The following is a 15918-nucleotide window of genomic DNA, read 5'->3' on the forward strand; positions in this document are numbered from 1 at the left end:
TCCTTTTTTTTTTTTTTTTTTTTTGAGTCAGGGTTTTGCTCTGTTGCCCAGACTGGAGAGCAGAGGCACGATCATAGCTCACCATAGCCTGGAACGCCTAGCTGGGATCCACTGTCCTCAGCCTCTCAAGTAGCTGGGACTACAGGTATGCCCAGCACGCTTGGCTAAATTTTCGTAGAGACAAGGTCTCACTGTGTTGCCCAGGTTAGTCTCAAACTCCTGGGCTCAAGCAATTATCTTCCCACCCGGGCTTCCCAAAGTGTTGGGATTACAAGCAAAAGTCACTATGCCAGGCCTATTTCTTTCTTTTTAATTGTTATATCTCCTATTTCTTTTTCTTGTCTTACTACATTGAATCGGACATCTAATACTACAATGAAAATAAATGATGACAGCAGGAACTCTTGTTTTATTCTTAAATTGGATGCTAAACATTTTACCATTAATAGACTTTCATAGAAACCCTTGTGGTAGGGGGCTTTTAGAAAATGTTTCAAAACATATATCACAATTAAAATGTTCCAGTTTGTTAAGAAAACTCTGTGCTCAGTACCTGCAGCTAAAACCACAAGACCCTTCATGTAACGCTTTGTCTGCAGTCAAAACCACAAGCTTGGGCTATTGTTACAAAAAGTATAAAACCTTACACCATGAAAAGCGCCCCCCCACCAAGCCAACATAAAACCTATATAAGCTGAGACCTGACTATGACTAGGGCCCAGCCCAGCCTTTGCCACTGAAGTTCGCTGGGCTGAACGCGGGCATTCCAGTAATAAACACAGCTTCCGGCTTATCAACCTCGGTGTCCCAGTCTCTCTGATTTGTTTGCCCACAACACACTTTTATCAGGTTGAAGCCTTTATTCTTTTTTTTTTTTTTTTTTTTGAGTTGGAGTCTCACCCTGTCGCCCAGACTGGAGTGCAGTGGCCGCTCCCGGCCACCGCAGCCTCGACCTGCTGGAAGCCCTTATTCTTAGTTCATCTTGATACTGAGGGACTGGCCCTGTAGAGTGGGTATTTCCCATTAGTCTCCCCACTGTGGGCAGGTCCTGGGCTTTGTCCCATGTCCCCTCAGACTATAGAAGAGTAAGAATAGAACCTCTAATTAACCAAATTCAGCAAATGCTCTCAAAATAAAAGCTGGCTTCTCTTCTTGACTTGCCTCTCTGGCTTTCCTCCTTCCTCTACTCTTTGACTTATATTTTCATTACATTTGCCTACTCATCAATGCATTTAAGAAGCATTTTTCAAATGTGTTATACAGCATTAATTATTTTCAATTAAAGGATCAATCAGAGAAGCTAGTCTGCCATACTTCTACACTTAGCAATCTGAGCAGACTCTAGGAATTATTTTACATATACAAGGGTTTTCTTTTTTTACCTGTTTTTCCTTAATTTTCATTTGAAAGCACAGAAATGCATTGGACAAAATATAGCAAAAATAAAAAATAGTTAACACTATGTGCTTTTTCTGGGAATTAATCTGTAATAGAAAGCAATTTTGGAAATGATTCTAATAGTTAATAAAATATGAAAGACTGTCTCAGTGCCAATTACAAGAACAAAATAATGTTTCAAATGATAAAGGAAAGTCACCTTTGAGCGTCTTTTCACCTTCCTTCATCAGACAAAAATGCTAAATTTTAAAGATGACATAATGCGCTGATTGAACTGCATTTTAAAAACTTATGCTTGTATTTCAGAGACCTGCCATGGTCAACATTTCAAGCCCTTGACAAAATACCCCAGACACCAGTGCTCTCACTGGTTTATTGCTATTTTTCACTACTAGAGTCAACCATTAGGTCTCCTAGTATCTGCTTGGCAACACAGTAGCTTAATTCAAGCTCTTATTTCTTGAGTCTAGAAACTCCAGAAGTTTTAACTCAAATGACACCACAATATTTGTGCAAAAGACAGGAATACAAAAATAAATAGAACCTTTCTCTTTAAGAGGTCACAAATGATTACAACACAATGAGATGTTGAAGGTATAGTATGGAGAAATAGAGATAAGAAGGAGGTATTCAAAATATTTCCCAGAAGATACAATATGACTATTCTGTAAAAACATTAACAGAAGAATTTAGATGAGAAAGAGGTAAACTGCAGTTCCTTACCCCTAACTGCTTTACACCAGTGGCCTGGTATAGAAAAAGAAAAAAAGATGAGCATACCAATGAAAAGAACAATTAAATCCCCAAATTTTACCAAAACAAAGTAACTAGAAGAGAATGACAATAACACAGACAAATAAATGATTGGCAATACTTTAATGTAATTATTGTCTTCACTTTCCTAAATAAAATGAGTGGCATTTTCATGCCATAGTCAAGAATTTGATAATAGCCAGGCTCGGTGGCTCAGCCTGTAATCCCGTGCCTTTGGGAGGCTGAGGTGAGTGGATTGCCTGAGCCCGCGGGTTCGAGACCCACCTGGGCAGCGAGACCTCATCTCTACAATAAATTAAAAAAAAAAAATCAGCCGGGCATGTTAGCGCAAGCCTGTAATTCCGGCTACTTGGAAGGCTGAGGCGGAAGGATCGCCGGAGCCCAGAAGGTCGAGGCTGCGGTGGCCAGGGGCTGCCTCTGCACTCAAAAACAAAAAGAATTTGATAATTATTTACTAAAATAAATTTTACCTTTAAGCATGAAATGTAATCATAGGTGCCAATAAAATATATCAAAAGTCCTTCTGGAATATTTCTGAACAAGAAAATTTTTAACATTAGGAGATTAGACTGAATAAGTTCAGTCAGATTTAATATTCTATAAAAGTACATTTAGTCCATCATATACAGTCATGCACTGTAGAATATTTTGGCCAACACGAGACCACATATATGATGGAGGTCTCATAATATAACGGATCTGAAAAATTCCTACCACCTAGTAACTTCATAGTTATCACAGCATCATAGTGCAACATATCACACATGTCTGTAGTGATGCTAGTGTAAACAAACCTACTGTGCTGTCAGTCATTTAAGAGTATAGCACATATAGTTAAGTACACTATGTAACACTTGGTCATGATAATAAGTGAATATTTTACTGGTTTATATATTTAATATAACATACCTTTTAACATTAGAGTATACTCCTTCTACTTATTGTTTTTAAAAAATGTAAAACAAACTCAGGCAGGTCCTCCAGGGTTTCTTCCAGAAGAAGGCATTGTTATCACAAGATGACAGACTGGACCTACCTCAAATCCCAGAATATTGCTAGCCAGATTTATAGCTTCCAGAAATTAACAGATGCCTCTGTGGAAACTTTTGGGAAAGCACCAAAGAAAAAGTTTACAGTTAATGACATTTGGAGATCGAGTCCCCAAGAAAAGAGCCAACTGGACACCCTGTTATAATTAAGCCCACTATACAGAGCTACTAATCAGCTTTTTAGAGCCTCATTCATAAATATGAAAGGATAGTTCAGAATTGCCATACATTGTAGAAACATCTCTAACATGAAAGAGGGCAAAACAAAGAAACTAACAAACAGAAAAACATCCAATCTAGACAAAACAAAGACCATTCATGAAGTAGATAAAAATATTTTTCAAATTAAATATAATGAATAATCTTGAGATAACTGGAACATGACATAAGATCATATGCAAACAAATGTAAGATTAAAGCAAAGATATTTGCCTACCATTTACTTTTCCTTAGAAAGCTATTTGAATAAAATAAGGGGTTTACCAATTCAAATTAGTCATGAGACGCAGGAAACAAAGCAGACACAAAGAAAATTCACCAGGTCAGAGTGAAGCCTCATGGTGTCACTTTGGCAAGGCCTAGAGAGCAAAAGTAAAGATTGAATAAAAAGATAGGGACTCTCCAGAAGGAATGTCTTCAAGAGGAAAAAACTGACAGATGACCCAATATTAAGAAGAAATTTTATAGTTTGATTGTCAAGTTTGATAAAGAATTGATGACAAACAAAGGAAGCAAAGCAAAAGAAAAAAGTAGATAATTACCAACTCTAAAAAAAATAAAAATTTGTACAAGAAAGTATAATTCATAGTATATCACATAGCTTAGCTGTAAGCAATATTTACAGTCATAGTAATGCAAATTCTAAAATATAATATAACCAAAATTGTGGTATAACCATATTGGAAGGATGAAAGAAGGGAAAGGTTGAGGGAAGAGGCTTGTTAGGAGGCTGGTGAGGGAACTGCAAATCCTTATCTTCCATCGTAGGAAGTTAACAGGTATTGTCTAAATTGAAGTAAAAAACAGGCTCAAAACATTTTCATTTAAATGGCAATAAATATGAAAACAAACAAAAATATTTAAAGTCAGTTCCTCTTAGAAGCACTTTTTAAATTATAAACCTGTAGTACCATTTGACTTTAACAAAACATGTATATATAAAAAGTATTTTTAAAAATTAAATGTTTGCTATCTCAGAAGAAATGCCCCCCTCCCATATATTATCTGAAAATTCAGAAGATGTCACTAATATTGTCTATATGACATTTTCAAAACCGCTTTCAAATTTACTTCCTTGTAATAAATATCCATATAAGAAGACAGGATGAAATTCAGAATAAAACCCTAAAAAATATTATCTTGGAATATTAAAATGGAAAGATGTTCCATGGAACCAGATACATGGATTAAGAGAACAGGTGTCAAGCCAAAACTGACAGTTCAGATTCCAGCTCTGCCACATAACAACAATGTAACATAGGGTAAATTACTTAATCCTGGCGCTTCAGTTTCTTCAATTCTAATTTGGGAATAGTAATACTATTTATCATATAAGGTGGCTGTAATGATCAACTGGTAATCCAAGTAAAGAATTTATACAATGTGTGACACAGAATAAGTGTTCAATAAATTTTAGCTATTTTTATTATGTTTATGTTATAGCATGCCAACCAAATTGACAGTGGTCCACCATGATTGCTGACATATACAATTCACTATTGCGTCTCACAATTAATTGAAAACCTACTCAGCATTCAATACACCTATATTATAATGTGTCTATCAGATAAAAAAAAACTCTTACCTCCAATATCATACAAAAACAAATCCCAGAGGAAACAAAGATTGACACATAAAAAAAATTAACTAACAGAAAATAAGATAGAAAACTCATCACATCTGCCAACTTTTTTATTCATTCTAGATATCAGTTTTCTTTATTGCTAAATAAAAACTTTAAAGAAATTACCCATTTGGTCATTTCCAGTCCTTAAAACTCTACTTCTTCCGAATAAATGGGAAACCTCTTCTCTAATCAAATCATTTTATTATTTTTAATATTTTATTTTTTTATGAATCAGAATCTTACTGTCACCCAGGCTGGAATACAGTGGCACGATCACAGCTCATCACAGTCTCAACCTCCCGGGCTCAGGCAATCCTTCCAGCTTAGCCTCCCAAGCAGCTGGGACTACAGGTATATGCCACCACACTCAGTAAATTTGTTTTATTCTTTGTAGAGAGAAGGTCTTGTTATGTTGCCCAGGCTGGTCTCAAACTCCTGGCATCAAGCAATCTTCCTGCAGCAGCCTCCCAAAGTGCTGGGGTTACAAGTGTGACCCACCATACCTGGTCTGGATATGCCTTTTGACTTTGGCAAAAACTTAGAATCACAGGCAGAAATTTAAAAGGTATAGTCATGTGATTATAATTTATTCATTTAGATATTCTTATTCTTTTTTTTTTTTTTTGAGTTGGAGTCCCACTCTGTCACCCAGACTGGAGTGCAGTGGTCACTCCCAGTCACCGCAGCCTCGACCTGCTAGGCTCCGGCAATCCTTCCGCCTCAGCCTTCCAAGTACCTGGAACTACAGGCGCGCACTACCATACCCGGCTAATTTTTTGATTTACTGTAGAGATGAGGGCTCACCAAGTGGCCCAGGTGGTTCTCGAACCTGCGGGCTCAGGCAATCCCCTCATGTCAGCCTCTGAAAGTGTGGGATTACAGGCTGAGCCACCGAGCCCAGCTTAGATATTCTTCTTCCTCTTCTTCATACTGTTTGGTATGATGTTTGGTCATTTCACTATCTCTTTTATTTCAACCTTTGATTCTGTGAAGTTTAAAGATCTAGATTAACAACAACATGCATTTGTAATTTATGAAAAGTCATTACCTTGGGTTTGGTATTTCTCCAAGAATCTCATCTAATTTGTCAATGAAATTAATAAAATTAGACAATCCTTTTACATGTGTCCTTAAAGGGTCTGATGGTGATGGTGCATATCCTTTCCCTCCAAGCTCTATCGCTCTAATAAATGATGTGGCAACCTATAAATTAAAACAAAAAATTTTGTTATGCTTAATTAGTAAGCTAAAACTACAACTTACTTTATAAAGTTAGGTACATTATGTAATTCTAGGTATACAGTTAAAGTGAAGCACATGTTATAATTTGTGACACACTTTAATTCAATAGCAAATAACCAAAGAAACAAGTGTCATACAGAATACAGAATTCATGCTAGAAGTGACACTGAGCTGAGTCACAGGACAAATAAAGGGCTAAAGAACATGTTCATATGAATATACTATTGACTATAAAAAAACTCATTTATGAATATGACCTTATATAAATTGACTACTGGCTATTGAGATTGTTATATAAAACAAAGCAATTTTTGGTGTCAACTGATCTGTTGTGCTAAATAAGTTAATTCGTTGGGCAATTCAGCACTTCCAAACTTCAGTTTCTTTATTTGTAAAATAAAGAGTTAGACTAGATAATCACTAAATTCCAACTAACTTTCACATCCTAGGACTATTTGATCATATATAGATCAAAAGGCCTTGTCTTTATAATGATAAAAATATATATGTGATGGCTATATTCAAGAGTTCTCCATCAAAGATAAAATATTCTAGGCCGAGAGCAGTGGTTTACACCTGTCATCCCAGCACTTTGGAAGGCTGAGGTAGGCGTAAAGTTGGAGCCCAGGGGTTGAGACCAGCCTAGACAACATAGCAAGACCTTGTCTCTACAAAAAAATAAAAGAGTGGTAGTACATGTCTAAAGTCCCAGCTACTTGGAAGGCTGAGGCAGAAGGATCACCTGAGCCCAAGAGGTCAAGTCTTCAATGGGCAGTGATCATGCCACTGTACTCCAGTCTGGGTGTCAAAGTGAGACCTCAACCGCCCCTCCCCCCAAAAAAGATAAAATGTTCTAAAGCAGTACTTCCCAAAGTATATCCCAAGAAAGACAAAAATCTATGAAACATAAGTAATTTGGAGGAAAGTTCTTTGGTCAAATAAATTAGAGAACAACAGATGAAACAACAAAGTTAGTTTGTTTTAAGTTATAAGCAGTTTGCTTTATGGCAGAACTTCCTGGAGCTCTTGATATACAAACATGCATTATATATAAACAATAGGAGTATACACTATTTCTAAGCTATTAGCTCTTGGAAACATTCAAGGAGCTTTGACAGTGATTTATTTTGCCTTTGGAAATATTTATTCACAAGGAATTTATCAGAGCTAGCACTGTATAGAACACATGTAAAGAAACAATGCTTTAAAGAAATTCTCCCTTGCCAAACTGGAAGTATATGGTAAAAAAAATAAAAATATCATGGATTTTCAAACACAGAGGTAGAACATAAATTAACCACTTAAAAGGTGTTTCCTCATAGTGACAAGAACAAGGTACATGGATCCATTGCTCCTGAAGTCTTAATCTTGAAAATGTAATACATCCATACCAAAAAGATAGACATCTGTTTCTCTCGAGCTGCATGTTTCAAATCAGTGAAGGCTTCTCTTCCAAGTCCTCTATCAGGAATATTGAGAATATGAGCCAGAGCCAGGTCATTCTTTGAATTCACTAGCAGGTTTAAATATGAAAAGATAATTTTTCTTGCTAGTAACTGCACCTGTAAAATAAAATATCCAGTTAATTTCCTTATTGTAGTTGTTCTAAATCCATAAATAATCACTTTTTAAAATACACAATTAAAATGTATATGATCATTCAATCACAACACCTCACTCAACTCTACAGAAAAAGAGTACTGCCAGCCAGACACAGTGACTCATACCTGTATAGAGACCAAGGCAGAAGAATTGCTTGAGCCTTGGAGTTCAAGATCAGGCTAGGCAACATAGCAAGACCTCATCTCTACAAAAATTAAAAAAATAAGCCAGGCATGGTGGCACAGGCGTGTAGTCCCAGGTACTTGGGAAACTGAGGCAGAAGGATCGCCTGAGCCCAGGAGGTTGATGCTGCAGTGAACTGTGATTATGCCACTGTACTCCAGCTGGGCAACAGAGTGAGACTGTGAATCAAAAACAAAACAAACAACAAAAAACAAAATGAAAAAGAGAACTGCCATATAAACTGAAAGCTCAGATTAGAAAATCAACACATTCTTTCTCATGAAATCAACTTGCTGCCAATGAGAAACTATGAGTAAATAACAAATACTATTATAATTATTGGAATATAGCTCTTAGAAAATGATATAAAAGACATAGTCCAAATCTGAATTTCTGATGCAGCTTCATTTCATTCCCCTGTATAAATTTGCCACTGCATAATAGATAATAAATAATAAAGCCCCCTGACACTTGGGGCATGGGTCAACTGGCTCTATTTGGTCCTATATTTCAGTTCCTTAAAAAGTCAGATATAAGGGCTAAAATTAAGTTTCTGAGAATTGGTTGATATTGATGACAACACCAAATAACTAACTAAGAATTAAAATAGAGAGATTCTACGAAATGTTAAGCACATAATAGCATGTAGTTCATGTTGACATTAACCGGTCTCAAATAGAACTACAGATCATTCAAGCACAAGATAAATAGCAGCTGGCAGAACTTGATGGGGCATCGAGTCTTTCATATATATTGCACTTATCCTTCATATGCTATAGATAAACCAGAGCATTTAATAAGCCTTTTGTTTTCTTTTTTTTTCTTGGGGGGGCGGGGTCTCATTCTTGTCACCACCCAGGCTGGAGTTCAGTGGCATGCTTACAGCTCACCGCAGCCTTGACCTCAGCCTCCCGAGTAGTGGGAACTAATAGACACATACCACCATATCTAGGTAATTAATAAGCTTTTTCTTAAAATTAACTATTTACAGCTAATGAAGATCTTGCAATTTCGAATACTAAGAAAGAAGTGCTCGTGAGAACACCCACAGATACATTTTAAATTTTACCTAATATTTTATAATTAACTGGAAGGCATTCAAAAGGCAGATACAAGCTAGAGAATTTCATTTTTAAAAAACTGCAACGAGAAGAATAAGAATGAGAGTTTGTGATTATTTGAAGCCCTGCAACTTCTAGTAATGGAGAAGTGAGTGATCATGCAAGTGAGTGATCATGTGAACTCCACAAATAACAACATGAAAATATTGAATTATGGCTCAGCCTGTAATCCCGTGCCTTGGGAGGCTGAGGTGAGTGGATTGCCTGAGCCCGCGGGTTCGAGACCTGCCTGGGCAACTTGGGGAGACCTCATCTCTACAATAAATCAAAAATTAGCCGGTCGTGGTAGCACGTGCCTGTAATTCCAGCTACTTGGAAGGCTGAGGCGAAAGGATCACTGGAGCCCGGCAGGTTGAGGCTGCAGTGGCCGGGAGCGGCCACTGCACTCCAGTCTAGGCGACAGAGTGAGACTCCGACTCAAAAAAAAAAAAAAAGAAATACAATGTAAGGTCACTAGAAAGTGTTCAAAAGGCACAAAAGCTGGAAAAACGCTTGATTTTAAAAGAAATACAATGAGAAGAGTATGGTTTGCTGGCTCAGTAAGTCCCATGGCTATGACTACAGAAAACAGAGGTAACTAACAGTGCCAAAGATTAGAATTCAAGACTGAGAAACCAGCTGGAAATTTAAAGGGGGAAAATTCTGATACAATTCAGAGACCAAATAGTCCAAATCTCTGGCTGACAACTAAACTACAAAAGTGTGGGAGAGACCCTAAGGGGCTCCATAAGAAATGCAGGTAAAAGCCGGGAAAAAAATATTCTAGAAAGGCTGAGCTTACAAGGAGCTGGAGCTATGAGTTTGAGGTTTGTTTAACTGAATGCTTTCCACAACTGTGTATTGTTTAAGCGGCAGAAAGCTGAAGGTGGGCAGGCTTGAAGTGGTAAGAGTACAGAGCCTGAACCTGGCAGAGCAACTGGAAAAGTTAAGAAAATCCCTAGAAAAAAGAAAACCACAGAAAGAATGAGCCCCATTCCTCCCCAGATCTTTGGCTGACTACCAAATTTGGCAGGCAGTAGGGAGACCTACCAACAATCTAACTTAAAAGGCAGTAAAGGGAAGCCACAAGAATTCAGATACCAAAATGGAGCAGAGACAGAATACGAAATTGGTAAGCAAGTTGCCTACTAAAACAAAAATCCAGTATTTCTCAGAAGAACATGACAAAATCAAGAGCTGATATCAAATAGTACCTATAGTTATAAGTTTTCATCCAAAAATTCCTAAACAATTAAAGTGTGAGCTCCCTAGCCAGAGTAAAAAGTAGCCAATAGAAATTATCATCAAGTAGATTTAAAGGTTGAATTTAGCAGGGAAACATCAAGGCAGGTACCATAAATTATGTTCAAGAAATTAAAGAAAAATATGTTCAGTGAATTAAAAGAATATATGTTATCAACAAATTAAATAAATGTAAACAGAAAAGTAGACAAAATCAATTATAGAGATAATAAATACAATAAAGTGAAACAAAATGTACTAGATGGTCTTGACAGCAACTTGGAGAGAGTGGAATAAAGTGTCAGTGAACTTAAAGACATATCAATAGAAAAATTACCAAATCTGAAAAACAAGGGAGAACAAAAAAGATAAAAGAACCAAGGAGATTTGTAAGATAACTTAAAGTTGTTGGAATCCATGAAAAGGACTGAAAAGGGCAGAAAAAATGTGATAAAATGATGTCCAAAAGCATCCCAAATATGGTGGAAAACATTAATTTATAGATCTAAGAAGTTATATAAGTAGAAAAACACAAAGAAAATCTCTCCTATACATGCTATAATCAAACTCGGATAGTCAAACATAAGAGAAAATCTTGAGAACAATTACAGCAAAATGACACTTACATACAGGAGAACAATAATAAGGTCAACAGATCATCAGGAAGTATTCAAGCCAGAAGACATTGAAACAGCACATTAAATATGCTGAAAAATGATCTTAAGAATTACTATACAATTACAATAATCAGGATAGAATAGTATATGTAAACGGGCAGCTCAAAGAGAATAGAGTCCAGAAATAGACCAAAACAGATATGGCAATTTGATTTTTGACAAATGTGCAAAAGGAAAAGTGGAGAAAGGATGGTTTTCTCAATAATTGGTGTTAGAGCAATTGGTCATCCATATGCAAAATAAGTGAACCTCGACTTAAAACTTCACACTTTTTATAAAAATAAACTCAAAGTGGATCATAAACTAAATGTATAAAATAAACTATAAAACCTTTGGAAGAAAACAAGAGAGAAAATCTTCATGACCTGGAATAAAGCAAAGAGTTTTTACATATAACACCAAAAACACAATCCAGAAATGGGAAAAAAATTAATGAACTGGATTTGATGAAAATTAAATTTTTGTATGAAATTCTCTTCCTATTTTTACCCTCTGAACTACTTCCACTACCACCACCCCCTTTCTGCTCTGGAATCCTGTTTGTTTCTAATTCTTAAATATTGTTCCCAGACTATTCACTTGGAATCTTCTTGCCTACTCCCTCAGATATCGGACTCACAAACTCTAATCTCAATTTACTCTCAAAACATGAAATTCATAACTCCTTCACTAACTTAACTAAAATCCCATTAATTTATCAGTTGTAAACTCTAAGGCCATATTTTCCTTCTTAAAATTAAAATCTCACAGCCATAAAAATGAATGAAATCATGTCCTTTGCAGCAACATGGATGGAGCTAGCGATCATCACCCTAAGTAAACTCACTCAGAAACAGAAAACCAAATAGCACAGGTTCTGACTCATTTGTGGGAGCCAAACGGTCACAAAGACAGAAATAATAGACACTGGGGACGCGAATGGAGGCGAAAGGGGCTAAGGTTCAGAAACTACCTAAGGGGCGCAATGTTCACTGTCTGGAGAATGAGCCACCTGAGAGCCAATGCCCACCACTACCCAATATGTCCGTGCACGACATGGACGTGGACCCCAGAATCTCAAGTAAAAGAAAAAAAGAAAACAATGTGTGATTTAGAGCACTCATTTCTTTGTTATCTGATGGCAGCTTCTCACAACCTTTGACTGTTTCACAACTCTATAAATTGTAGATAACTAATAACAGTGCAAAATAATCACTGTCTATAGAAATGCAAATACTTTCTGTCTGGTACAAGTTCAATTGACTCTTCTCCTTTTTTTATTTTGATAAAAGTCAGTTTTTTTCTATTTCTAAACTTATTTCAACATTGATTTCATATAAATGTGTGCATCTTTAATTTTTTTTAACTCGTAACTCTGGTTCCCTTATTAATAACAAGTTAAATAAAATATTTACTATGTGAACATTTTATATCTGTAGGAAAATTGAGATTTTACTTTTTTAAAAGCATGATTCTTTTAACACCTGGCATTACAGTACAATCAACACAGTACCTTGACACCATAGACTATGAAGAGATGGGAAGTATGCTTATATAAAATTTAATGTATTTAGTCTATTTATGTAAAAATAACAGAAAGCTGTTTTTCTAAATGATATATGTAATACACAAAGTTCTCAAAAGTGCCAACAATTCAAGATGCTGTCAATTAAAGCCAAAATAAAAAGATTAAAACAATTAAAATTAAAAAATTAAAATGTCTTCATATTCTATCTAATCACACTTAAAATTTTGAAGCATAAAAGAAATTAAACAAAGTAGCAATAAAAATTAGAAATCATTAGGAAGACTCAGATAATTATTAAGCAAGTTTCAAATTCATATACATCTTAAAAGCAATTTTAAAGAAGACATACTTTTGAATTACTTAAATTTCCTGTGAAAAACAATTCTCGAAAAGTGGGAAGCAGTCAGGGTCAACTTTTTTTTTTTTTGAGTTGGTGTCTCACTCCTTCACCCAAGCTGGAGTGCAGTGGCACACTCACGGCCACCCCAGCCTCGACCTGCTGGCCTCCAGCGATCCTTCTGCCTCAGCCTTCCAGGTAGCCGGAACTACAGGCACGGGCTACCACCCGGCTAACTTTTTATTTATTATAGAGACGAGATCTTGCCAAGTTGTTCAGGCTGGTCTCGAACTCCCAGGTTTAGGCAATCCACTCACCTCAGCCTCCCAAAGTGCTGGGATTATATATAGGCTGAGCCATCGAGCCCAGCCAGAGTCAACTTTGAGAAAAAATTTACCGAACTTCTAAAATATGATGTGAGATATAATTTAATCAAAATTAATTTTTAAAAAAGGTTAAACCTAAGAAGGTTTTTTGTTTTAAATATTAAAGATACTAGCCTTTTCAGAGACATTCCCTGATTTCCCACTGTAAAGTAGACATTATTCATCTCGTGATAATTCTATATATCACTCTAACATAGCTCTTTGCACAGGTCTTAATCCTTTCTGATATTTTATCTTCTTAATCTTTCCACTGCTTTCTAAATTCCATGATAGCAAATAATGTACCTTTTGGACCTAAAGGAATGACTGATATTATAGTAGGTAATCAATCTATTTTTGTTAATATGTTCTCAATCAGTTTTTGTTAATGCTGAATAAAAGAAAAACTAATACATGTATTTGGCCTTCTTAGAAATTTCAAAGTTAAAAACCTATTAACAAAAACTTACCCATAATAGCATAATTGCTCCTATTTTTTAATTCCATTGCCTTATAAAGAAAACTACAACTAAATAAAAATAAGTTTTAGGATGTGTTCTAAGAGTTTATATAATAAAGTATAATATAGTTTTCTGTTTATATTTCAAAGGTATTTTATCTTTATTTTCACAGTAAATTACAATACTTCATATGATCTATAAGTTTTCATTTTAATTTCACAGTGCAATAGTCTGTCTGAAACATTAATCTCTTTTTTATCTCCTTGACATTTGGGAAAAGTAACATAATTTGTCAGAAACCAAAGCAGAGAAGACAGACAATCACATTGTAATCAGAAACATTTTTATGTTTTCTATATTTAACTTTATGCAATCTCTGTTTCACTGTGTTTCTGTTGTTCAAAAATAATAAGAACTTACTAGCTTGTACATACCTGATCCTTACTATGTACAAAACCAGGGCTTAAGTTCCCACATCTAAACTTTCTCTTTAACACTAGCAAATTCTGTCCTTCTGATCTGAAAAGCTGGCCAAATATCAGCAAAAAACATCTTTGAGTCCTCACAGTTAGTGTGTTTCTTTTAACTCATGGCTGCAATTGGAAATCTATCCCTATCATTATGGGCAGATAACATGGCTGTTATGGTTTCCCTGTTCTTGTATTTGCAAGTGGGTTTTAAAGAGGCTCTCTGGAAAAGCAGTCCACATAAGGACAGTTATAATGTCCAAGAGTAAGGGCTTAAATTGAAAAAATCCACAAGATTGAGGCCTTTACCAAGATACCAAAAATAAGGATACTGTTCTGTTTATTTGTTTAATAAACTGATTCTATCCATACCACAAAGTATTTGCAATGTTTGTTTAGAATTTGAACAATTTTATTTAAGCTTTTTGACAATTCCAATGTTAGTTCCAATTCCAGTTTCTTTTTCTACCTCTTAATTCTTGCTGAGATACAAATATTCAAGCTCAGTTAGAAGAAAGTCAGTTTTTCCAAAATGAGAAGACTAACAATTTGTACAGGTATTTTATTACTTCCTTCACATAAATATATTGCTTCTCAAATTAATTCTGTTCATCTACTTGAAGACAATAATATGGCATATTTGGTGGTCAAAACAGATCTTTGCAAGACTGCAGATCAAAAAGGTACTTTAGATTTTTAATTACAAATATACTGACTTCTACAAATACCTCGTTAAAAGAAAATTACACTAATGTACCTAATCCTGACTTTATCTTTACAATAAAATAAAAAAGAAAGAAAAATTAAACACCAAGTAACAGAAACACGACAGTCCTCAGAAAAGCTAATCCATCAGCTAAGCTAGTAGATAAAATTCTATTAGACAATACAATCCAAGAAAATGAAAGATAAAAGACAATTAACACAATGAAACAAGCTATCGGTGGTTTTTAAATGAGGAAACTATATACTTACAATGAAGACGCACAAGTTTCTATACTGTACTATAAACTTTAGTCATGAATATACCTTTAGAATAATATTTTATATATGTAAGCCAAAGTCCTAAAAGCTTAGGTCGTTTAACACATACAAATTAGCTAATTCTTCTCTAAAAATATATATAAAAATTGCTGTTTCCTGTCTATGAAGCATGTAGGATAGATCAAAGAGAAAAGATCTTTAAGTGATGTACCCTCTTAATATATAAATATGCTCAAGTACCACTGAAAAAGATCAGGCAATTTGGTAAGCATTTTGTCAATATTTGGGGTAGGAAGGGAAAACAAGGATAATGTAAGTGAAAAATTAATTTCATGCAAGAAAAAAGGTACCGGGTTTGGGCAGGACACATTCAAGGTGGGCATGGGATATTTTCTTGTAACAAAAATGTTCAAGCCGGGCTCAGTGGCTCAGCCTGTAATCCCTCACCTTTGGGAGGCTGAGGTGAGTGAATTGCCTGAGCCCGCGGGTTCGAGACCCGCCTGGGCAGCGAGACCTCATCTCTACAATAAATCAAAAACTCAGCCGGGCGTGGTAGCGCATGCCTGTAATTCCGGCTACCTGGAAGGTTGAAGCGGAAGGATCGCTGGAGCCCAGCAGGTCGAGGCTGCGGTGGCCGGGAGCGGCCACTGCACTCCAGTCTGGGTGATAGAGTGAGACTCCAAC

General features: G+C 35.8%; 1 protein-coding gene across 1 annotated transcript in view; it reads right to left on the reverse strand.

Annotated features, from left to right (window-relative positions):
• Nucleotides 1–7908, reverse strand: part of LOC103267750 (PCNA-interacting partner-like) — a 37277-nt gene extending 29369 nt beyond the window's left edge. Inside the window, exons 1-2 of the mRNA XM_021716173.1 lie at nucleotides 7701–7908; nucleotides 6116–6270 (exon numbers count right to left, since the gene is read on the reverse strand). Of these exons, the coding sequence (XP_021571848.1) occupies nucleotides 6116–6270; nucleotides 7701–7715 (170 nt within the window). The 5' untranslated portion in view covers nucleotides 7716–7908. The remainder of the gene's footprint in view (nucleotides 1–6115; nucleotides 6271–7700) is intronic.
• Nucleotides 7909–15918: the final 8010 nt, after the last annotated feature.

This window comes from Carlito syrichta, unplaced genomic scaffold (assembly GCF_000164805.1).
Source record: "Carlito syrichta isolate Samal-C Ts95f unplaced genomic scaffold, Tarsius_syrichta-2.0.1 Scaffold308233, whole genome shotgun sequence".
Taxonomy (NCBI): Eukaryota; Metazoa; Chordata; class Mammalia; order Primates; family Tarsiidae; genus Carlito; species Carlito syrichta.